Source organism: Babylonia areolata, chromosome 26 (genome assembly GCF_041734735.1).
Source record: "Babylonia areolata isolate BAREFJ2019XMU chromosome 26, ASM4173473v1, whole genome shotgun sequence".
Taxonomy (NCBI): domain Eukaryota; kingdom Metazoa; phylum Mollusca; class Gastropoda; order Neogastropoda; family Buccinidae; genus Babylonia; species Babylonia areolata.
This window is the reverse complement of record NC_134901.1, coordinates 45,714,724-45,731,755: the sequence shown is the minus strand read 5'-3', so window position 1 is coordinate 45,731,755 and position 17,032 is coordinate 45,714,724. Positions and strand designations below refer to the sequence as shown.

Sequence of the window (17,032 nt, the reverse complement as noted above, 5' to 3'; positions counted from 1 at the left end):
ACCAGTGCGTCATTTGTCTCATTCTGCAACAAAGCAAACGTTCAAAGCACAAGTGCATCACTTATCTCGAGTGTTAGCAAAACAAACATTCAAATTATCAGAATCGGTATCATACAGTAGCTCAAGGAGGCGTCACTGAGTTCGGTCAAAGCCATATACACTACACCACATCTGCCAAGCAGATGCCTGACCAGCAGTGTAACCCAACGCGCTTAAGCGCAATCAGGCCTTGAGAAAAAAAAATCAATTAAAAAATATATAAAATAAAATGAAATAAAATAAAAATAAAATAAATAAAGTAAAAAATGACAAAAAATATTTTTAAAAAAGAAAAAAGAAAAATATATGAAAATACTACTACTACTACTACTTATATTATTTAAAATTATCAGTATGTCACTTGTCTCTAGTGGCAGCAAAGCAAATGTTATTATTACCAGAACATCACTTATGTGATAACAAAGCAAACATAATGGTCACCAGAATATAAGTTATTGCATGCTGTAACAAAGCAAACATAATGGTCACCAGAATATAAGTTATTGCATGCTGTAACAAAGCAAACATAATGGTCACCAGAATATAAGTTATTGCATGCTGTAACAAAGCAAACATAATGGTCACCAGAATATAAGTTATTGCATGCTGTAACAAAGCAAACATAATGGTCACCAGAATATAAGTTATTGCATGCTGTAACAAAGCAAACATAATGGTCACCAGAATATAAGTTATTGCATGCTGTAACAAAGCAAACATAATGGTCACCAGAATATAAGTTATTGCATGCTGTAACAAAGCAAACATAATGATCACCAGAATATAAGTTATTGCATGCTGTAACAAAGCAAACATAATGGTCACCAGAATATAAGTTATTGCATGCTGTAACAAAGCAAATGTTCTGATTACCAGTACATACGTATTTCACTCTGTAAACAAAGCAAATGTTATGATCATCACTACAGCACTTATGTTACAACAAAACAAACGTTACGATCACCAGTATATCACTGATCTTACTTTGTAAGAAAGCAAACATTCTGATTGCCAGGACATCATTTATTTCGTATTGTCACAAAGCAGATGTTACAATCAGCAACACATCACTTATCTCACGTTGTAACCAACAAACATTATGATCATTGCTATGTCAGTTATCCTCTTGATGTAACAAACATTACGATCATCATTACGTCATTTATCCTTACATTGTAACAAAGTAGACTTGTCACAGATGTGTGACTGAATTTCTGAGAGTAACAAGAATGGCATTATGAAGACTAATACTCTGAGAGTAGCATAGATGGCATCATAAAGATCAGCACTCTATGTCATAAACGTCTTCACAAGTCTGCCCCTTCCTGTCTATGTGGCTGCCTTCACTACTACACCCCATCTTGCTCTCTACGATCGGCTTCAGATCCACTCTGTTTATGCATACCCAGATTCAAACACTCCGCTGTCGGCCGCTGTTCTTTCTCTGTCTCTGGACCTTGCATTTGGAATGAACTTCCTCTTTCACTTCGTGAGGTCTATGCATTCAGAGCCCTTTAAGTCTGGCCTTAAAACCCACCTCTTTCCGAGATAGCCTCCCTCCCCTGCCTCTTTTTTGTCTTCAGTTTCTCAAGTTTAGAGTTATGTATGCGCGTGAATGACTGGTGTGAGAGTGCTTTGATTTGTCTGTGCACAAGATTCAGCGCTATATAAATACTGATTATTATTATTATTATTATTATTATTATAATTATTCATGAAGAGAAACTTGTTGCCAGGGGAACCAAGATTTGATGTCAACGTGTCGGTGCCAACCTACCTGCTTGAAAACAGCACAGACTACATTGTTGGCTCCATGCTGGCAAAGTGAGTGCGCACATGCTCACAAACACATGCTCACAACATGCTCACAAACATGCTCACACACACATGCTTACAAACACATGCTCACACACATGCTCACAAACATGCTCACACACACATGCTCACAAACATGCTCACACACATGCTCACAAACACATGCTCACACACACATGCTCACAATAGCTTCTTCCCCAAAGCTTGGGGGGGTGGGGGCTACAATCAGAAATGAATGGCTTTTACAAATAGCTTCTTCCCATAAATATGGAGGGTACAATCAGAAACAAACACATGCACACACAGACACACACGTTTCAGGGAAGAAGCTATTGGCAGAGCCATTTCTGATTGTACCCCCCCCCCCCCCCCCATGCTTTGAGGAAGAAGCTATTGGCAGAGCCATTTCTGATTGTACCCCCCCCCCCACCCCATGCTTTGAGGAAGAAGCTATTAGCAGAGCCATTTCTGATCGTACCCCCCCATGCTTTGGGGAAGAAGCTATTGGCACAGCCATTTCTGATTGTAACTTCCCCCCCCCCCCCCCCATGTTTTTGGGAAGAAGCTATTAGCAGAGCCATTTCTGATCGTACCCCCCCCCCCCCCATGCTTTGGGGAAGAAGCTATTGGCAGAGCCATTTCTGACAGTACCCCCCCCCCCCCCACCCCATGCTTTGGGGAAGAAGCTATTGGCAGAGCCATTTCTGACAGTACCCCCCCCCCCCCCCATGCTTTGAGGAAGAAGCTATTGGCAGAGCCATTTCTGACAGTACCCCCGCCCCCCCCCCCCCCCCCCGCTTTGGGGAAGAAGCTATTAGCAGAGCCATTTCTGATCGTACCGCCCCCCCCCATGCTTTGGGGAAGAAGCTATTAGCAGAGCCATTTCTGATCGTACCGCCCCCCCCCATGCTTTGGGGAAGAAGCTATTAGCAGAGCCATTTCTGATTGTACCCCCCCCCCCCCCATGCTTTGGGGAAGAAGCTATTAGCAGAGCCATTTCTGATTGTAACCCCCCATGCTTTTGGGGAAGAAGCTATTGGCACAGCCATTTCTGATTGTAACTTCCCCCCCCCCCAATGTTTTTGGGAAGAAGCTATTGGCAGAGCCATTTCTGATTGTACACCCCATGCTTTGAGGAAGAAGCTATTGGCAGAGCCATTTCTGATTGTGCCCCCCCCCATGTTTTCATGAAGAAGCTATTGACAGAGCCATTTCTGATTGTAACCCCCCCATGCTTTGGGGAAGAAGCTAGTAGTAAAAGCCATTTCTGACTGTACCCCCCAGCCACACAAGCGGACGACCATGTAAGGGCAACGCGTCAGTGACGGCGTTCTTCATGCCGCGAGAGGCGGTGTGGAACCAGACTCGGGGCTGGTTGAAGGCGTATGAGAAACGCAGGGCGCTGGGGCAGACGGGCAACGAGCAGCCACCAGAGTACTTTCCCCTGTCCACGCTGTCCCCGAAGGACTATCACATGTATCTGCAGTACGACTACCGCTTTTATGATTATGTGAGTATGTGTTGGTACTGCTACCGCTTTTAAGATTATGTGAGTATGTGTTGGTACTGCTACCGCTTTTATGATTAGGTGAGTATGTGTTGGTACTGCTACCTTTTTTAGGATTATGTGAGTATGTGTTGGTACTGCTACCATTTTTAGGATTAGTTGTGTGCTGGTGCTTCTACAATTTTCTTGAATATGTGAGTATGTATTGGTGCTGCTACTGTTTTTTATGATCATGTGATTATGTGTTAGTTTGACTACCATTTTTTAGGATTACGTGAGTATGTGTTTGTATGACCACCATTTTTATCATTATATGTGTGCAGCTTTTTTGGGTTGTTTTTTTTTCGTTCACCATTTGAGTGGCTGTTATTGACAATGAGAAAGTATAATATGTGTTTAGTGAACCTCTTGGATCTTTTTGTTTTCTTGGTGTGTGTGTGTGTGTGTGTGTGTGTGTGTGTGTGTGTGTGTGTGTGTGTGTGTGTGTGTGTGTGTGTGTGTGTGTGTGTTCTTTAGTTTCATGTCTTTTCACTGTAAGTGATATTAGACGAGGGTTGGAAAAACAAAATTGAGGGAGGGAAAAGAAATTATGTGTGTGTGTGTGTGTGTGTGTGTGTGTGTGTGTGTGTGCCTTTGTGTATGTGAGAGAGGTGTATGGACAGACCGACTGCATGTATGTTTGTGAATGTGCAAACACTGTGCATGTTTGTATGTGCATTTTTTTTGTTTAATATCACAGAACGTTTTGTTCACAGACAGAATTCATTCACTTTCTTCATGGTTTTGATTTTTCTGCACAGTTATTTATCATGCATTTGGATTTCCTGTCATCTTCATTTTATATCAACATGCTGTTTTTTGGTGTGTTTTTTAAATTTCAGAACATCTTTTCATCATCGTTATTATCATTTATCTTTTATAATTATGTTTTTGTACTTTATTCATACTTTTGTTGTGTTCAGTACGGTAGGAGCTGCATGGTGAGTGCTGTATATAATGCACATTATTGTTATAGTATTGTGTTTCATCAGTCTGATATTATTATGGTGTTGATGTGTTTTGCTTCGTTTTGATCATGGTGTTGTGGTTTACTTTATCATTATGGTATTGGTGTGTTTTGCTTCGTTTTGATCATGGTGTTGTGGTTTACTTTATGATTATGGTGTTGATGTGTTTTGCTTCGTTTTGATCATGGTGTTGTGGTTTACTTTATCATTATGGTATTGGTGTGTTTCATTTTGTTATTACTGTGGTGTAAATGTGTTTCCGTTAATGATTATGGTGTTGTTTCAGTTTGTTATTACTGTGGTGTAAATGTGTTTCCGTTAATGATTATGGTGTTGATGTGTTTCATTTTGTTATTACTGTGGTGTAAATGTGTTTCCGTTAATGATTATGGTGTTGTGTTTCAGTTTGTTATTACTGTGGTGTAAATGTGTTTCCGTTAATGATTATGGTGTTGTTTCAGTTTGTTATTACTGTGGTGTAAATGTGTTTCCGTTAATGATTATGGTGTTGTGTTTCATTTTGTTATTACTGTGGTGTAAATGTGTTTCCGTTAATGATTATGGTGTTGTGTTTCAGTTTGTTATTACTGTGGTGTAAATGTGTTTCAGTCAATGATTATGGTGTTGTGTTTCAGTTTGTTGTGATTATGGTTTGTTATAGTCACAGTGTTGGTCTGTTTGTTATAATCATATGTTGGTGTGTTTGTTATGATCATATGTTGGTGTGTTCACTATGATCACATGTTGGTGTGTTTGCTATGATCACATGTTGGTGTGTTTGCTATGATCATATGTTGGTGTGTTTGCTATGATCACATGTTGGTGTGTTCACTATGATCACATGTTGGTGTGTTTGTTATGATCATATGTTTGTGTGTTTGTTATGATCACATGTTGGTGTGTTCACTATGATCACATGTTGGTGTGTTTGCTATGATCACATGTTGGTGTGTTCACTATGATCACATGTTGGTGTGTTTGCTATGATCACATGTTGGTGTGTTTGCTATGATCACATATTGGTGTGTTCACTATGATCACATGTTGGTGTGTTCACTATGATCACATGTTGGTGTGTTCGCTATGATCACATGTTGGTGTGTTTGTTATGATCACATGTTGGTGTGTTCACTATGATCACATGTTGGTGTGTTTGCTATGATCACATGTTGGTGTGTTCACTATGATCACATGTTGGTGTGTTTGCTATGATCACATGTTGGTGTGTTCGCTATGATCACATGTTGGTGTGTTTGCTATGATCACATGTTGGTGTGTTCACTATGATCACATGTTGGTGTGTTTTGTTAAAATCACATGTTGGTGTGTTCGCTATGATCACATGTTGGTGTGTTTGCTATGATCACATGTTGGTGTGTTCGCTATGATCACATGTTGGTGTGTTTGCTATGATCACATGTTGGTGTGTTCGCTATGATCACATGTTGGTGTGTTTGCTATGATCACATGTTGGTGTGTTTGCTATGATCACATGTTGGTGTGTTCGCTATGATCACATGTTGGTGTGTTTGCTATGATCACATGTTGGTGTGTTCGCTATGATCACAATGTTGGTGTGTTTTCTATGATCACAATGTTGTGGAGTGATGGCCAAGAGGTAACACGTCCGCCTAGGGAGCGAGAGAATCTGAGCGCTCTGGTTTGAATCATAGCTCAGCCGCTGATGTTTTCTCCCCCTCCACTAGAACTTGAGTAGTGGTCTGGACGCTAGTCATTCGGATGAGACGATAAACCGAGGTCCCGTGTGCAGTATGCACTTAGCGCACGTAAAAGAACCCACAGCAACAAAAGGGTTGTTCCTGGCAAAATTGTGTAGAAAAATCCACTTCGGTAGGAAAAACAAATAAAACTGCACACAGGAAAAAATACAAAAAAAATGTGTGGCACTGTAGTGTAGCGACACGCTCTCCCTGGGGAGAGCAGCGCAAATTTCACACAGAGAAATCTGTTGTGATAAAATGAAATACAAATACTAAAGTTGGTGTGTTTCAGTTCGGCGGAGGCCACCTTCAGTTTCAATGGAGCCTGGACGAGGTGCGAGAGTTGGGCCGGCGGGCGGGGGAGTACGACTCCATCGTGGGCAGCTCGGTGATGTTCTTTGTCAACGTCACTGACTGGTACACGTCGTTTAACCGCACTGGATGGGCTGCGACCACCGTGCTGGATTCGCGCATCAGGCTGCACCTCATTGGCAGCAGCGTGCGGTCGTTCAAGCCGCTGTCCGAGTTCAACGTGCAGGTCAGGAGACTGGTTTTGTCAGCAGGGTTGGTTGGTGTTGTGTGTGTGTGTGTGTGTGTGTGTGTGTGTGTGTGTTGTTTAAGTTTATATTTGTGTGTGGCGGGGGAGCAGTGGGGCGGGGGGGGGGGGGGGGCGGTTGTTTGTGTGTGGGGAGGGGGGACAGGAGGGTGGGAGGGGGAGGTTATTTATTTTTGTGTGTGTGTGTGGTTTGTGTCATGTGTGGGTTTCACCTGTGTGTGTGTGTGTGTGTGTGTGTGTGTGTGTGTGTGTGTGTGTGTGGTTTATATTTGTGAGTGTTTGTGTGTCTTTGCGTGTCTTTGTGTGTATGTGTGTGTGTGTGTGTGTGGTTTCATGTTTGTGTGGTTTCATGTTTGTGTGTGTATGTGGTTTTATGTATGTGTGGTTTTGTGTGTGGCTGCCCATGCATTACCGGCAGTGTATCAACAAGCTGACGGCAGAAGAAAGAAACAAACAAAACCGAAAACAAAAACCGGGCCACTAACCATGACACGAGAAACGTGCTGACAGCTCCCCTTTCCCCTCTGACCCCACAGGTGGCTGTGGCCAGGTACGACGGAACGCCCGTCATCGACAACAAACCAGTGACCTTTGACATTTCCATGAGCAATGTGGGTATACCCAACACCCCCACGAAGCCCGTGTCCATCCGGCCGGTCAACGGCATCGCCACCTGCCCCATCTTTCCGCTGGCCGAGACACAGCACATCACGGTCAAGGTGAGGGGAGGGGGAGGGGAGGTAATGCCTGCCTGGAAGGGTGGGACAGGTGTGCAGAATGTCCTTCAGCAGACGTTGATCAGTTAGACGCCTTGATCAGTAATATGCATGTTACTGTATTGATCAGTTGTACGTCTCACAGTATTGATCAGTTATACACCTAACATTACTGAGCAGTTATGCACCTTACAGTATAGACCAGTTACACGCCTTAAAGTATTGACCAGTTAGTACTGACCAGTTACACGCCTTACAGTATAGACCAGTTATACGCATGTTAAAGTTTTGAACAGTTATACACATGTTACAGTATTGATCAGGTATACACATGTTACAGTATTGATCAGGTATACACGTGTTACAGTATTGATCAGTTATACTCATGTTACAGTATTGATCAGTTATATGCATGTTACAGTATTGATCAGTTATATGCATGCTACAGTATTGATCAGTTATACTCGTGTTACAGTATTGATCAGTATTACACATGTTACAGTATTGATCAGTTATACTCATATTACATTATTGATCAATTATTCACCTGACAGTATTGAACAGTTACTTTACAGTATTGATCAGTTATACACACATTACACTATTTATCAGTTATACATGTGTGACTGTTGATCAGATATACACCTTACTGTGTTGTTTAGTCAGAGACCTTACAGTCTTGATCAGTTTTACTCCTTAAAGTATTGATCAGTTGATTAGTTATGCATGTTACAGCATTGGTCAGTTATACTCATTACAGTAATGTTCAGCTACACTTAGTATGGGTCAGCTTTACTCTTTACAGTATTGATCATCTATGCACCTTAACAGTATTGGTCAGTTATACACCTTACAGTAGCTTTAGCAGAGCATAGTGCAGTACATCTCAGTTATGAAAATTCAAATGAGTGAGGATGTGTGTGTGTGTGCATGTGAATATGATCATTGTGTGTGTGTGTGTGTGTGTGTGTGTGTGGAGGGTTGGGTCTGGTTGTCTGTGAGACTGCACATGACTGTGCGTGCGTGTGTGTGTGTGTGTGTGCGCGTGCGTGTGTGTGTGTGTGTGTGTGTGTGTGTGTGTGTGTGTGTGTGTGTGCGTGTGCGTGCATGTGTTGTGAAACTTAAGAAAGACAAGTAGCACAGAAGTTGTCACTTTGTACATAGGTGTGGGCGTGTACAACTTGATCATTTTTGTTCTTATTGTATTTCAATCATTTACCTTCAGTATGTTTTTCATGTTTATTACAGTTCAGCATGTTTACTTACCTGTTTATTTTATTTCTCTTATTTCACTATAATGTTCGATATGTGTACACATTTTGTTGATTTCTCTTATTTCACCATAATGTTTTATACGTGTACGCATTTTCTCTTATTTCACTGTAATGTTTTATACGTGTACACATTTTCTTTATTTCTCTTATTTCACTTATTTCACTTTAATGAATGTTTTTTTTATACGGTAGGCTGATAAGGCCCCGATCAGCATGTTGGGGTTTATGCATAAGGTAGGGCGTCAGCTCATCTCTTTTAAAGTAGGTATGGTGTAGTATAAACGGGTCGGTGCACATGCTCAGACACCTTGAAACTGTCACTGTGACCTCGCAGGCGTCTTACTTCGACGGAGACCCCGACCAGCGGCACAGCGGGGGTCAGGAGGTCAGCGATCGTGTGACAGTGGTGGAGATGAGGGCCAGTCGCTACTACTCCCCGGTCAACAGCTACATCACCATCCGCACGTCCACCCAGCACCCGCGGGTCAGTACTTCAGGGGCGGGGAGGTGAAGCTCCCCGTTGGCTAACAGCCCTTTGGGTCACGTTCCATCAGGGTTTGGGTCTCTTGGGTGATTTGGTGCACTGTACCAGTTTGGTGCACTGTACCAGTTTGGTGCACTGTGTCGTTCGGTGCACTGTGTCGTTTGGTGCACTGTACCGGCTTGGTGCACTGTACCGGCTTGGTGCACTGTGTCGTTCGGTGCACTGTACCGTTTGGTGCACTGTACTGTTTGGTGCACTGTACCAGTTTGGTGCACTGTGTCGTTCGGTGCACTGTGTCGTTTGGTGCACTGTACCGGCTTGGTGCACTGTACCGGCTTGGTGCACTGTGTCGTTCGGTGCACTGTACCGTTTGGTGCACTGTACTGTTTGGTGCACTGTACCGGTTTGGTGCACTGTACTGTTTGGTGCACTGTACCGGTTTGGTGCACTGTGTCGTTTGGTGCACTGTACCGTTTGGTGCACTGTACCGTTTGGTGCACTGTACTGTTTGGTGCACTGTACCAGTTTGGTGCACTGTGTCGTTCGGTGCACTGTGTCGTTTGGTGCACTGTACCGGCTTGGTGCACTGTACCGGCTTGGTGCACTGTGTCGTTCGGTGCACTGTACCGTTTGGTGCACTGTACTGTTTGGTGCACTGTACCGGTTTGGTGCACTGTACTGTTTGGTGCACTGTACCGGTTTGGTGCACTGTGTCGTTTGGTGCACTGTACCGTTTGGTGCACTGTACGGTTTGGTGCACTGTACTGTTTGGTGCACTGTACTGTTTGGTGCACTGTACCAGTTTGGTGCACTGTACCGTTTGGTGCACTGTACTGTTTGGTGCCCTGTACCATTTAGTGCACAGTACCGGTTTGGTGCACTGTACTGTTTAGTGCCCTGTACCATTTGGTGCTGTTTGGTGCCCTGTACCGTTTGGTGCCCTGTACCATTTGTTGCACTGTACCGGTTTGGTGCCTTGTACCATTTGGTGCACTGTACCATTTGGTGCACTGTACTGTTTAGTGCACTGTACCAGTTTGGTGCCCTGTACTGGTTTGGTGCACTGTACCATTTGGTGCACTGTACCGTTTGGTGCATTGTACTGGTTTGGTTGATGAATTATCAGTGTACTGGTATGACGCACTTCAGTATATACTAAAGCACTCTTGGTATACTGGTTTGGAGCTGTAGTACTGGTTTGGAGCACTGTCAATGTAGTATGCTGGTTTGGAACTGTCAGTTTTACTGGTTTGGAGCACTGTCAGTACAGTATGCTGGTTTGGAGCAGTCAATACAGTATGCTGGTTTGGAGCACTGTCAATATAGTGTGCTGGTTTGGAGCACTGTCAATACAGTATGCAGGTTTGGAGCACTGTCAATACAGTATGCTGGTTTGGAACAGGTTTGGAGCACTGTCAATATAGTATGCTGGTTTGGAGCACTGTCAATACAGTATGCTGGTTTGGAGCACTGTCACTATAGTATGCTGGTTTGGAGCACTGTCAATACAGTATGCTGGTTTGGAACACTGTCAATATAGTATGCTGGTTTGGAGCACTGTCACTATAGTATGCTGGTTTGGAGCACTGTCAATACAGTATGCTGGTTTGGAGCACTGTCACTATAGTATGCTGGTTTGGAGCACTGTCAATACAGTATGCTGGTTTGGAGCACTGTCAAGATAGTGTGCTGGTTTGGAGCAGGTTTGAAGCACTGTCAATACAGTATGCTGGTTTGGAGCAGGTTTGGAGCACTGTCAATGTAGTATGCTGGTTTGGAGCAGGTTTGGAGCACTGTCAATATAGTATGCTGGTTTGGAGCAGGTTTGGAGCACTGTCAACATAGTGTGCTGGTTTGGGCCAGGTGTAGCCTGTATGGCTTTGTCCAAACACCTCCATGAGAATCTGAAACTGAAAACCACTGTGCCATGAAATTACGGAACACGTGTTACCAGTTTCAAATGTTAACATTTTTTGGAAAAAAGTTATATATTTCAAACTGTTCTTTATTAAAGTTAGCTAGTTGTGTGTTAAATAGTCCAGTTGGTTGTTTATTGTAGGTCCCCACATGAACCTCTTTTCAAATAATAATCTACAGAAGTAGTGCGTACAATATTTGATTATTGATTTTTTTTTTTTTTTTTTTTTTTTGGTCCTAATCCCGCTTCCCCCGTCACACCTCTCACACACACCATTCCAATATTATGTTTTTTCTTTCTCCAATCACTGACACTCACCCTCTCCATTTTAGATTTTGTACTCTATCTTCTCCACATTCTGTTCTCTATGTCTGTCTGTCTCTTCCTTTCTTAGTCCCCTCCCCCTTGCCCCCACCCCCACCCCCCTCCCCTCCACCTCAACCGCCCCCCTTTTCATTGGAATAGACAGAAATGTTGATTTCTAATTAATAATAACAATCATCATTATGATAGAAATGATGATAATCCAAATGATAATAATAATCATTTATTTTCAGTCTAATATCATCATCTTAGATGAACAGACTATAGACGGGCGCAATAGCCGAGTGGTTAAAGCGATGGACTGTCAATCTGAGGGTCCCGGGTTCGAATCACGGTGACGGCGCCTGGTGGGTGAAGGGTGGAGATTTTTATGATCTCCCAGGTCAACATATGTGCAGACCTGCTAGTGCCTCAACCCCCTTCGTGTGTATATGCAAGCAGAAGATCAAATACGCACGTTAAAGATCCTGTAATCCATGTCAGCGTTCGGTGGGTTATGGAAACAAGAACATACCCAGCATCCACACCCCCGAAAACGGAGTATGGCTGCCTACATGGCGGGGTAAAAATGGTCATACACGTAAAAGCCCACTCGTGTGTATACAAGTGAACGTGTAGTTGTAGCCCATGAACGCAGAAGAAGAAGAAGAGACTATAAATAACTAAACGAACGATGCCGTGTCCATGTGGTGTTGATTCTCCTGTCGCCCTTGTAGCAGCTGGGTTCAGCACCTGTTGGCAGGAGGCTGCTGTGAAGCCATCCATCTGAGGAGATCCTGCATTCGAACATACTGATGTTCAACAGTGTCTCTGTGTGTATGCTCATTTGCGTATGTGTGCATGCGTATGTGCATGCTTGCGAGCGTGTGTGTGTGTGTGTGTGCATTGCATGCAGGTGCTGAAGAGTTTGTGTGATTTTTTTTTTTTCTGTCCATCAATTTGAATTGTCTTTTGAATGCTAATTGCAATAATGTAGATACTGACAATGGCAAAATTCTGTTTTGCTCTATAAGTAAACATGCTTTTTTTTGGTTTGTTTGTTTTACAGGTGAATGAGTACATGATATTTCACGTCATCGTCAGCCATTTTGTCCCTCGCATCTTCTATCAGGTGAGATTTCTGCTGTCTTCATGGCAGCACAGTGATCACGACATGGAACTTGATGACATTCTGTAGTGCCCGCCTCTTGCATACGTTACAGCTTTGTTGTGTCGCATGGTGTAAAATGCTTTAGAAGCTTCCGTGCTTGGGGTGAGTCCTGTCAATGTCAGTATCGGCAGATTCATGGGGAGCTGTTGTTTGAGGGGCGTGGTGGCAAGTCTGGCTCCGCGACTAAGCCATTATTGTCGTTAGTAGGGGGCTTAGTAGGTGGTGTCCTAAGTACGTTAAAACAGAACAGGCACCACTGAACACCACCGAAGTGACTCAGCAGCAGTGCAGGGTCTCCTCTGGTGTGTGGCCTCCTGGCGACCTAACATCGATGGCTCCCTGTGGGCTGCCGACGCTAGAACTGCGACGGACGAACCCGGGTGTGGTCGTGTATGGGGGAATCTAAATGAGCGGCGTGGGAGTAATGCCACTGAAACGGTGCAGATGAGGGGGCAGCAAAAAAAAAAAAAAAAAAAATAAAATGCTTTAGAATGTGTACTGTCCGAGTCGTGAATGGTGTGAAAGGTGAAAGGTCCCATAGCCAGTGTTCACCAGGGATCAAGGTTCGAGCCTCCATTTCGGCATGGTGTTGTGTCCTTGGGAAAGACAAACGCTTCAGGTGTGAATGGGTACCAGAGTTTGGTTGGGGAAGCTTGAAATGGCAGGAGGAGAAAGCTGGGCCCCACTTTCCTATGCTGACACAAGATACAGTACATGATGGAGTCTCCCGTCGCTCCGACGGATGAGTAGGCAGGCAGGCTTATCTGTCGGTGTGTGTCCTCATATGGGAGAAGAGGCTGATTCTGGATGCGCAGCACTTCCCACAGGTGTTGCAAGGGAAAAGTACATATTAATTCAGTTAATGTCAGCCGATGCTTCAAGTCACACCCTCTGCGTTTGTGGGAGCAGTGGGTGTCTGGCGGGGACCTTTCTTTCACCGATACCAGAAGACTTTTCCGGGCGTCACTGTTTGAAGTCTTTCAGTGGGTTGTTCAGCCTCTGGAGGAAGGTGGCAGAATGGTTAAGATGCTCCTTTGCCAATACAGAGAGTCCAGGAGTGTCTGGGTTTGAATCCTGCGTTCGCTCTTTCTCCTAAGTTTGATTGGAAAATCAAACTGAGCGTCTAGTCGTTGGATGAAATGATAAACCGAGGTCCCGTGTGCAGCACGCATTTGGCGCACTGAAAAAGAACCCATGGCAATGAGAGTGTTGTCCTCTGTTAGGTTCACAAATATATGCATGCACTTAAAGCCTGACTAAGCGCGTTTGGTTATGCAGCTGGTTAGGCATCTGGCTGGTAGATGTGGTGTAGCGTATGTGGATTTGTCTGAGAGCAGTGGCGCCTCCTTGAGAAACTGGAACTGAAAGTTATCAGCCTTGACAACCAGGTGAAAGTTATCAGCCTTGACAACCAGGTGAAAGTTATCAGCCTTGACAACACAAGGTGAAAGTTATCAGCCTTGACAACAAGGTGAAAGTTATCAGCCTTGACAACAAGGTGAAAGTTATCAGCCTTGACAACACAAGGTGAAAGTTATCAGCCTTGACAACAAGGTGAAAGTTATCACCCTTGACAACAAGGTGAAAGTCCTTGACAACAAGGTGAAAGTTATCAGCCTTGACAACCAGGTGAAAGTTATCAGCCTTGACAACCAGGTGAAAGTTATCAGCCTTGACAGCAAGGTGAAAGTTATCAGCCTTGACAACACAAGGTGAAAGTTATCAGCCTTGACAACAAGGTGAAAGTTATCAGCCTTGACAACAAGGTGAAAGTTATCAGCCTTGACAACCAGGTGAAAGTTATCAGCCTTGACAACAAGGTGAAAGTTATCAGCCTTGACAACCAGGTGAAAGTTACCAGCCTTGACAACACAAGGTGAAAGTTATCGGCCTTGACAACACAAGGTGAAAGTTATCAGCCTTGACAACGCAAGGTGAAAGTTATCAGCCTTGACAACAAGGTGAAAGTTATCAGCCTTGACAACAAGGTGAAAGTTATCAGCCTTGACAGCCAGGTGAAAGTTATCAGCCTTGACAACCAGGTGAAAGTTATCAGCCTTGACAGCCAGGTGAAAGTTATCAGCCTTGACAACACAAGGTGAAAGTTATCAGCCTTGACAACACAAGGTGAAAGTTATCAGCCTTGACAACAAGGTGAAAGTTATCAGCCTTGACAGCCAGGTGAAAGTTATCAGCCTTGACAACACAAGGTGAAAGTTATCAGCCTTGACAACACAAGGTGAAAGTTATCAGCCTTGACAACCAGGTGAAAGTTATCAGCCTTGACAACAAGGTGAAAGTTATCAGCCTTGACAACAAGGTGAAAGTTATCAGCCTTGACAACCAGGTGAAAGTTATCAGCCTTGACAACCAGGTGAAAGTTATCAGCCTTGACAACAAGGTGAAAGTTATCAGCCTTGACAACACAAGGTGAAAGTTATCAGCCTTGACAACACAAGGTGAAAGTTATCAGCCCTGACAACCAGCACTGATTTTTCCTAAAAGCCGCATGGCGTGCCGTGCAGGTATCAGCTCAGGGCAACATCATCATCGGGGACGAAGTGGAGATGACGTCCAAACAGAAGACGTTCGCCGTGGCGCTGTCCCGACAGATGGTGCCCACAGCACGCATCATCGTCTACTACATCCACCACCCTGAGGAGATCGTCTCTGACACCCTCAACTTCTTCGTCAACGGAACCAGGCTGCATGAGGTGACTGGGGGAGGGGGGATTGTGGGGTGGGGGAGGGGGGATACATCCGTGTGTGTCTGTGTCTCTGTGTGTGTTTCTCTGTGAGTGATTATGGACATGTGTTACATGTATGTGTAGTGTCTGTGTGTGTTTCTGTGTGAGTGATTATGGACATGTGTTACATGTATGTGTAGTGTCTGTGTGTGTTTCTCTGTGAGTGATGATGGACATGTGTTACATGTATGTGTAGTGTCTGTGTCTCTGTGTGTTTCTCTGTGAGTGATGATGGACATGTGTTACATGTATGTGTAGTGTCTGTGTGTCTGTGTGTGTTTCTCTGTGAGTGATTATGGACATGTGTTACACGTATGTGTAGTGTCTGTGTCTCTGTGTGTTTCTCTATGGGTGATTATGGACATGTGTTACATGTATGTGTAGTGTCTGTGTCTCTGTGTGTTTCTCTGTGAGTGATTATGGACATGTGTTACATGTATGTGTAGTGTCTGTGTCTCTGTGTGTTTCTCTGTGAGTGATGATGGACATGTGTTACATGTATGTGTAGTGTCTGTGTCTGTGTGTGTTTCTCTGTGAGTGATTATGGACATGTGTTACATGTATGTGTAGTGTCTGTGTGTCTGTGTGTGTTTCTCTGTGAGTGAGTATGGACATGTGTTACATGTATGTGTAGTGTCTGTGTCTCTGTGTGTTTCTCTGTGAGTGAGTATGGACATGTGTTACATGTATGTGTAGTGTCTGTGTCTCTGTGTGTTTCTCTGTGAGTGATTATGGACATGTGTTACATGTATGTGTAGTGTCTGTGTCTGTGTGTGTTTCTCTGTGAGTGATTATGGACATGTGTTACATGTATGTGTAGTGTCTGTGTGTGTTTCTCTGTGAGTGATTATGGACATGTGTTACATGTATGTGTAGTGTCTGTGTGTTTCTCTGTGAGTGAGTATGAACATGTGTTATATGCATGCATGTGTAGTGTCTGTGTCTCTGTGTGTTTCTCTGTGAGTGAGTATGGACATGTGTTACATGTATGTGTAGTGTCTGTGTGTTTCTCTGTGAGTGATTGTGGACATGTGTTACATGTATGTGTAGTGTCTGTGTGTTTCTCTGTGAGTGATTATGGACATGTGTTATATGCATGTATGTGTAGTGTCTGTGTCTCTGTGTGTTTCTCTGTGAGTGAGTATGGACATGTGTTACATGTATGTGTAGTGTCTGTGTGTTTCTCTGTGAGTGATTATGGACATGTGTTACATGTATGTGTAGTGTCTGTGTCTGTGTGTGTTTCTCTGTGAGTGATGATGAACATGTGTTACATGTATGTGTAGTGTCTGTGTCTCCGTGTGTTTCTCTGTGAGTGATTATGGACATGTGTTACATGTATGTGTAGTGTCTGTGTCTCTGTGTGTTTCTCTGTGAGTGATTATGGATATGTGTTACATGTATGTGTAGTGTCTGTGTGTTTCTCTGTGGCAGAATGGTTAAGACGCTCAGCTGCCAATACAGAGAGTCCGTGAGGGTGTGGGTTCGAATCCCGCTCTCGCCCTTTCTCCTAAGTTTGACTGGAAAATCAAACTGAGCGTCTAGTCTTTCGGATGAGACGATAAACCGAGGTCCCGTGTGCAGCACGCACTTGGCGCACTGAAAAAGAACCCATGGCAACGAGAGTGTTGTCCTCTGGCGAAATTACGTAAAATGAAATCCACTTTCATAGGTACACAAATATGTAAGCATGCACTCAAGGCCTGACTAAGCGCGTTGGGTTATGCTGCTGGTCAGGCATCTGCTCAACAGATGTGGTGTAGCGTGTATGGAT

At 43.9% G+C, this 17,032-nt stretch overlaps 1 protein-coding gene across 1 annotated transcript in view; it reads left to right on the top strand.

Moving 5' to 3' along the window:
• Positions 1-17,032, top strand: part of LOC143300334 (CD109 antigen-like) — a 71,316-nt gene that overhangs the window by 15,497 nt on the left and 38,787 nt on the right. The window contains exons 9-15 of the mRNA XM_076613934.1: positions 1,776-1,863; positions 3,139-3,364; positions 6,382-6,627; positions 7,182-7,364; positions 8,970-9,119; positions 12,410-12,472; positions 15,037-15,225. Of these exons, the coding sequence (XP_076470049.1) occupies positions 1,776-1,863; positions 3,139-3,364; positions 6,382-6,627; positions 7,182-7,364; positions 8,970-9,119; positions 12,410-12,472; positions 15,037-15,225 (1,145 nt within the window). The remainder of the gene's footprint in view (positions 1-1,775; positions 1,864-3,138; positions 3,365-6,381; positions 6,628-7,181; positions 7,365-8,969; positions 9,120-12,409; positions 12,473-15,036; positions 15,226-17,032) is intronic.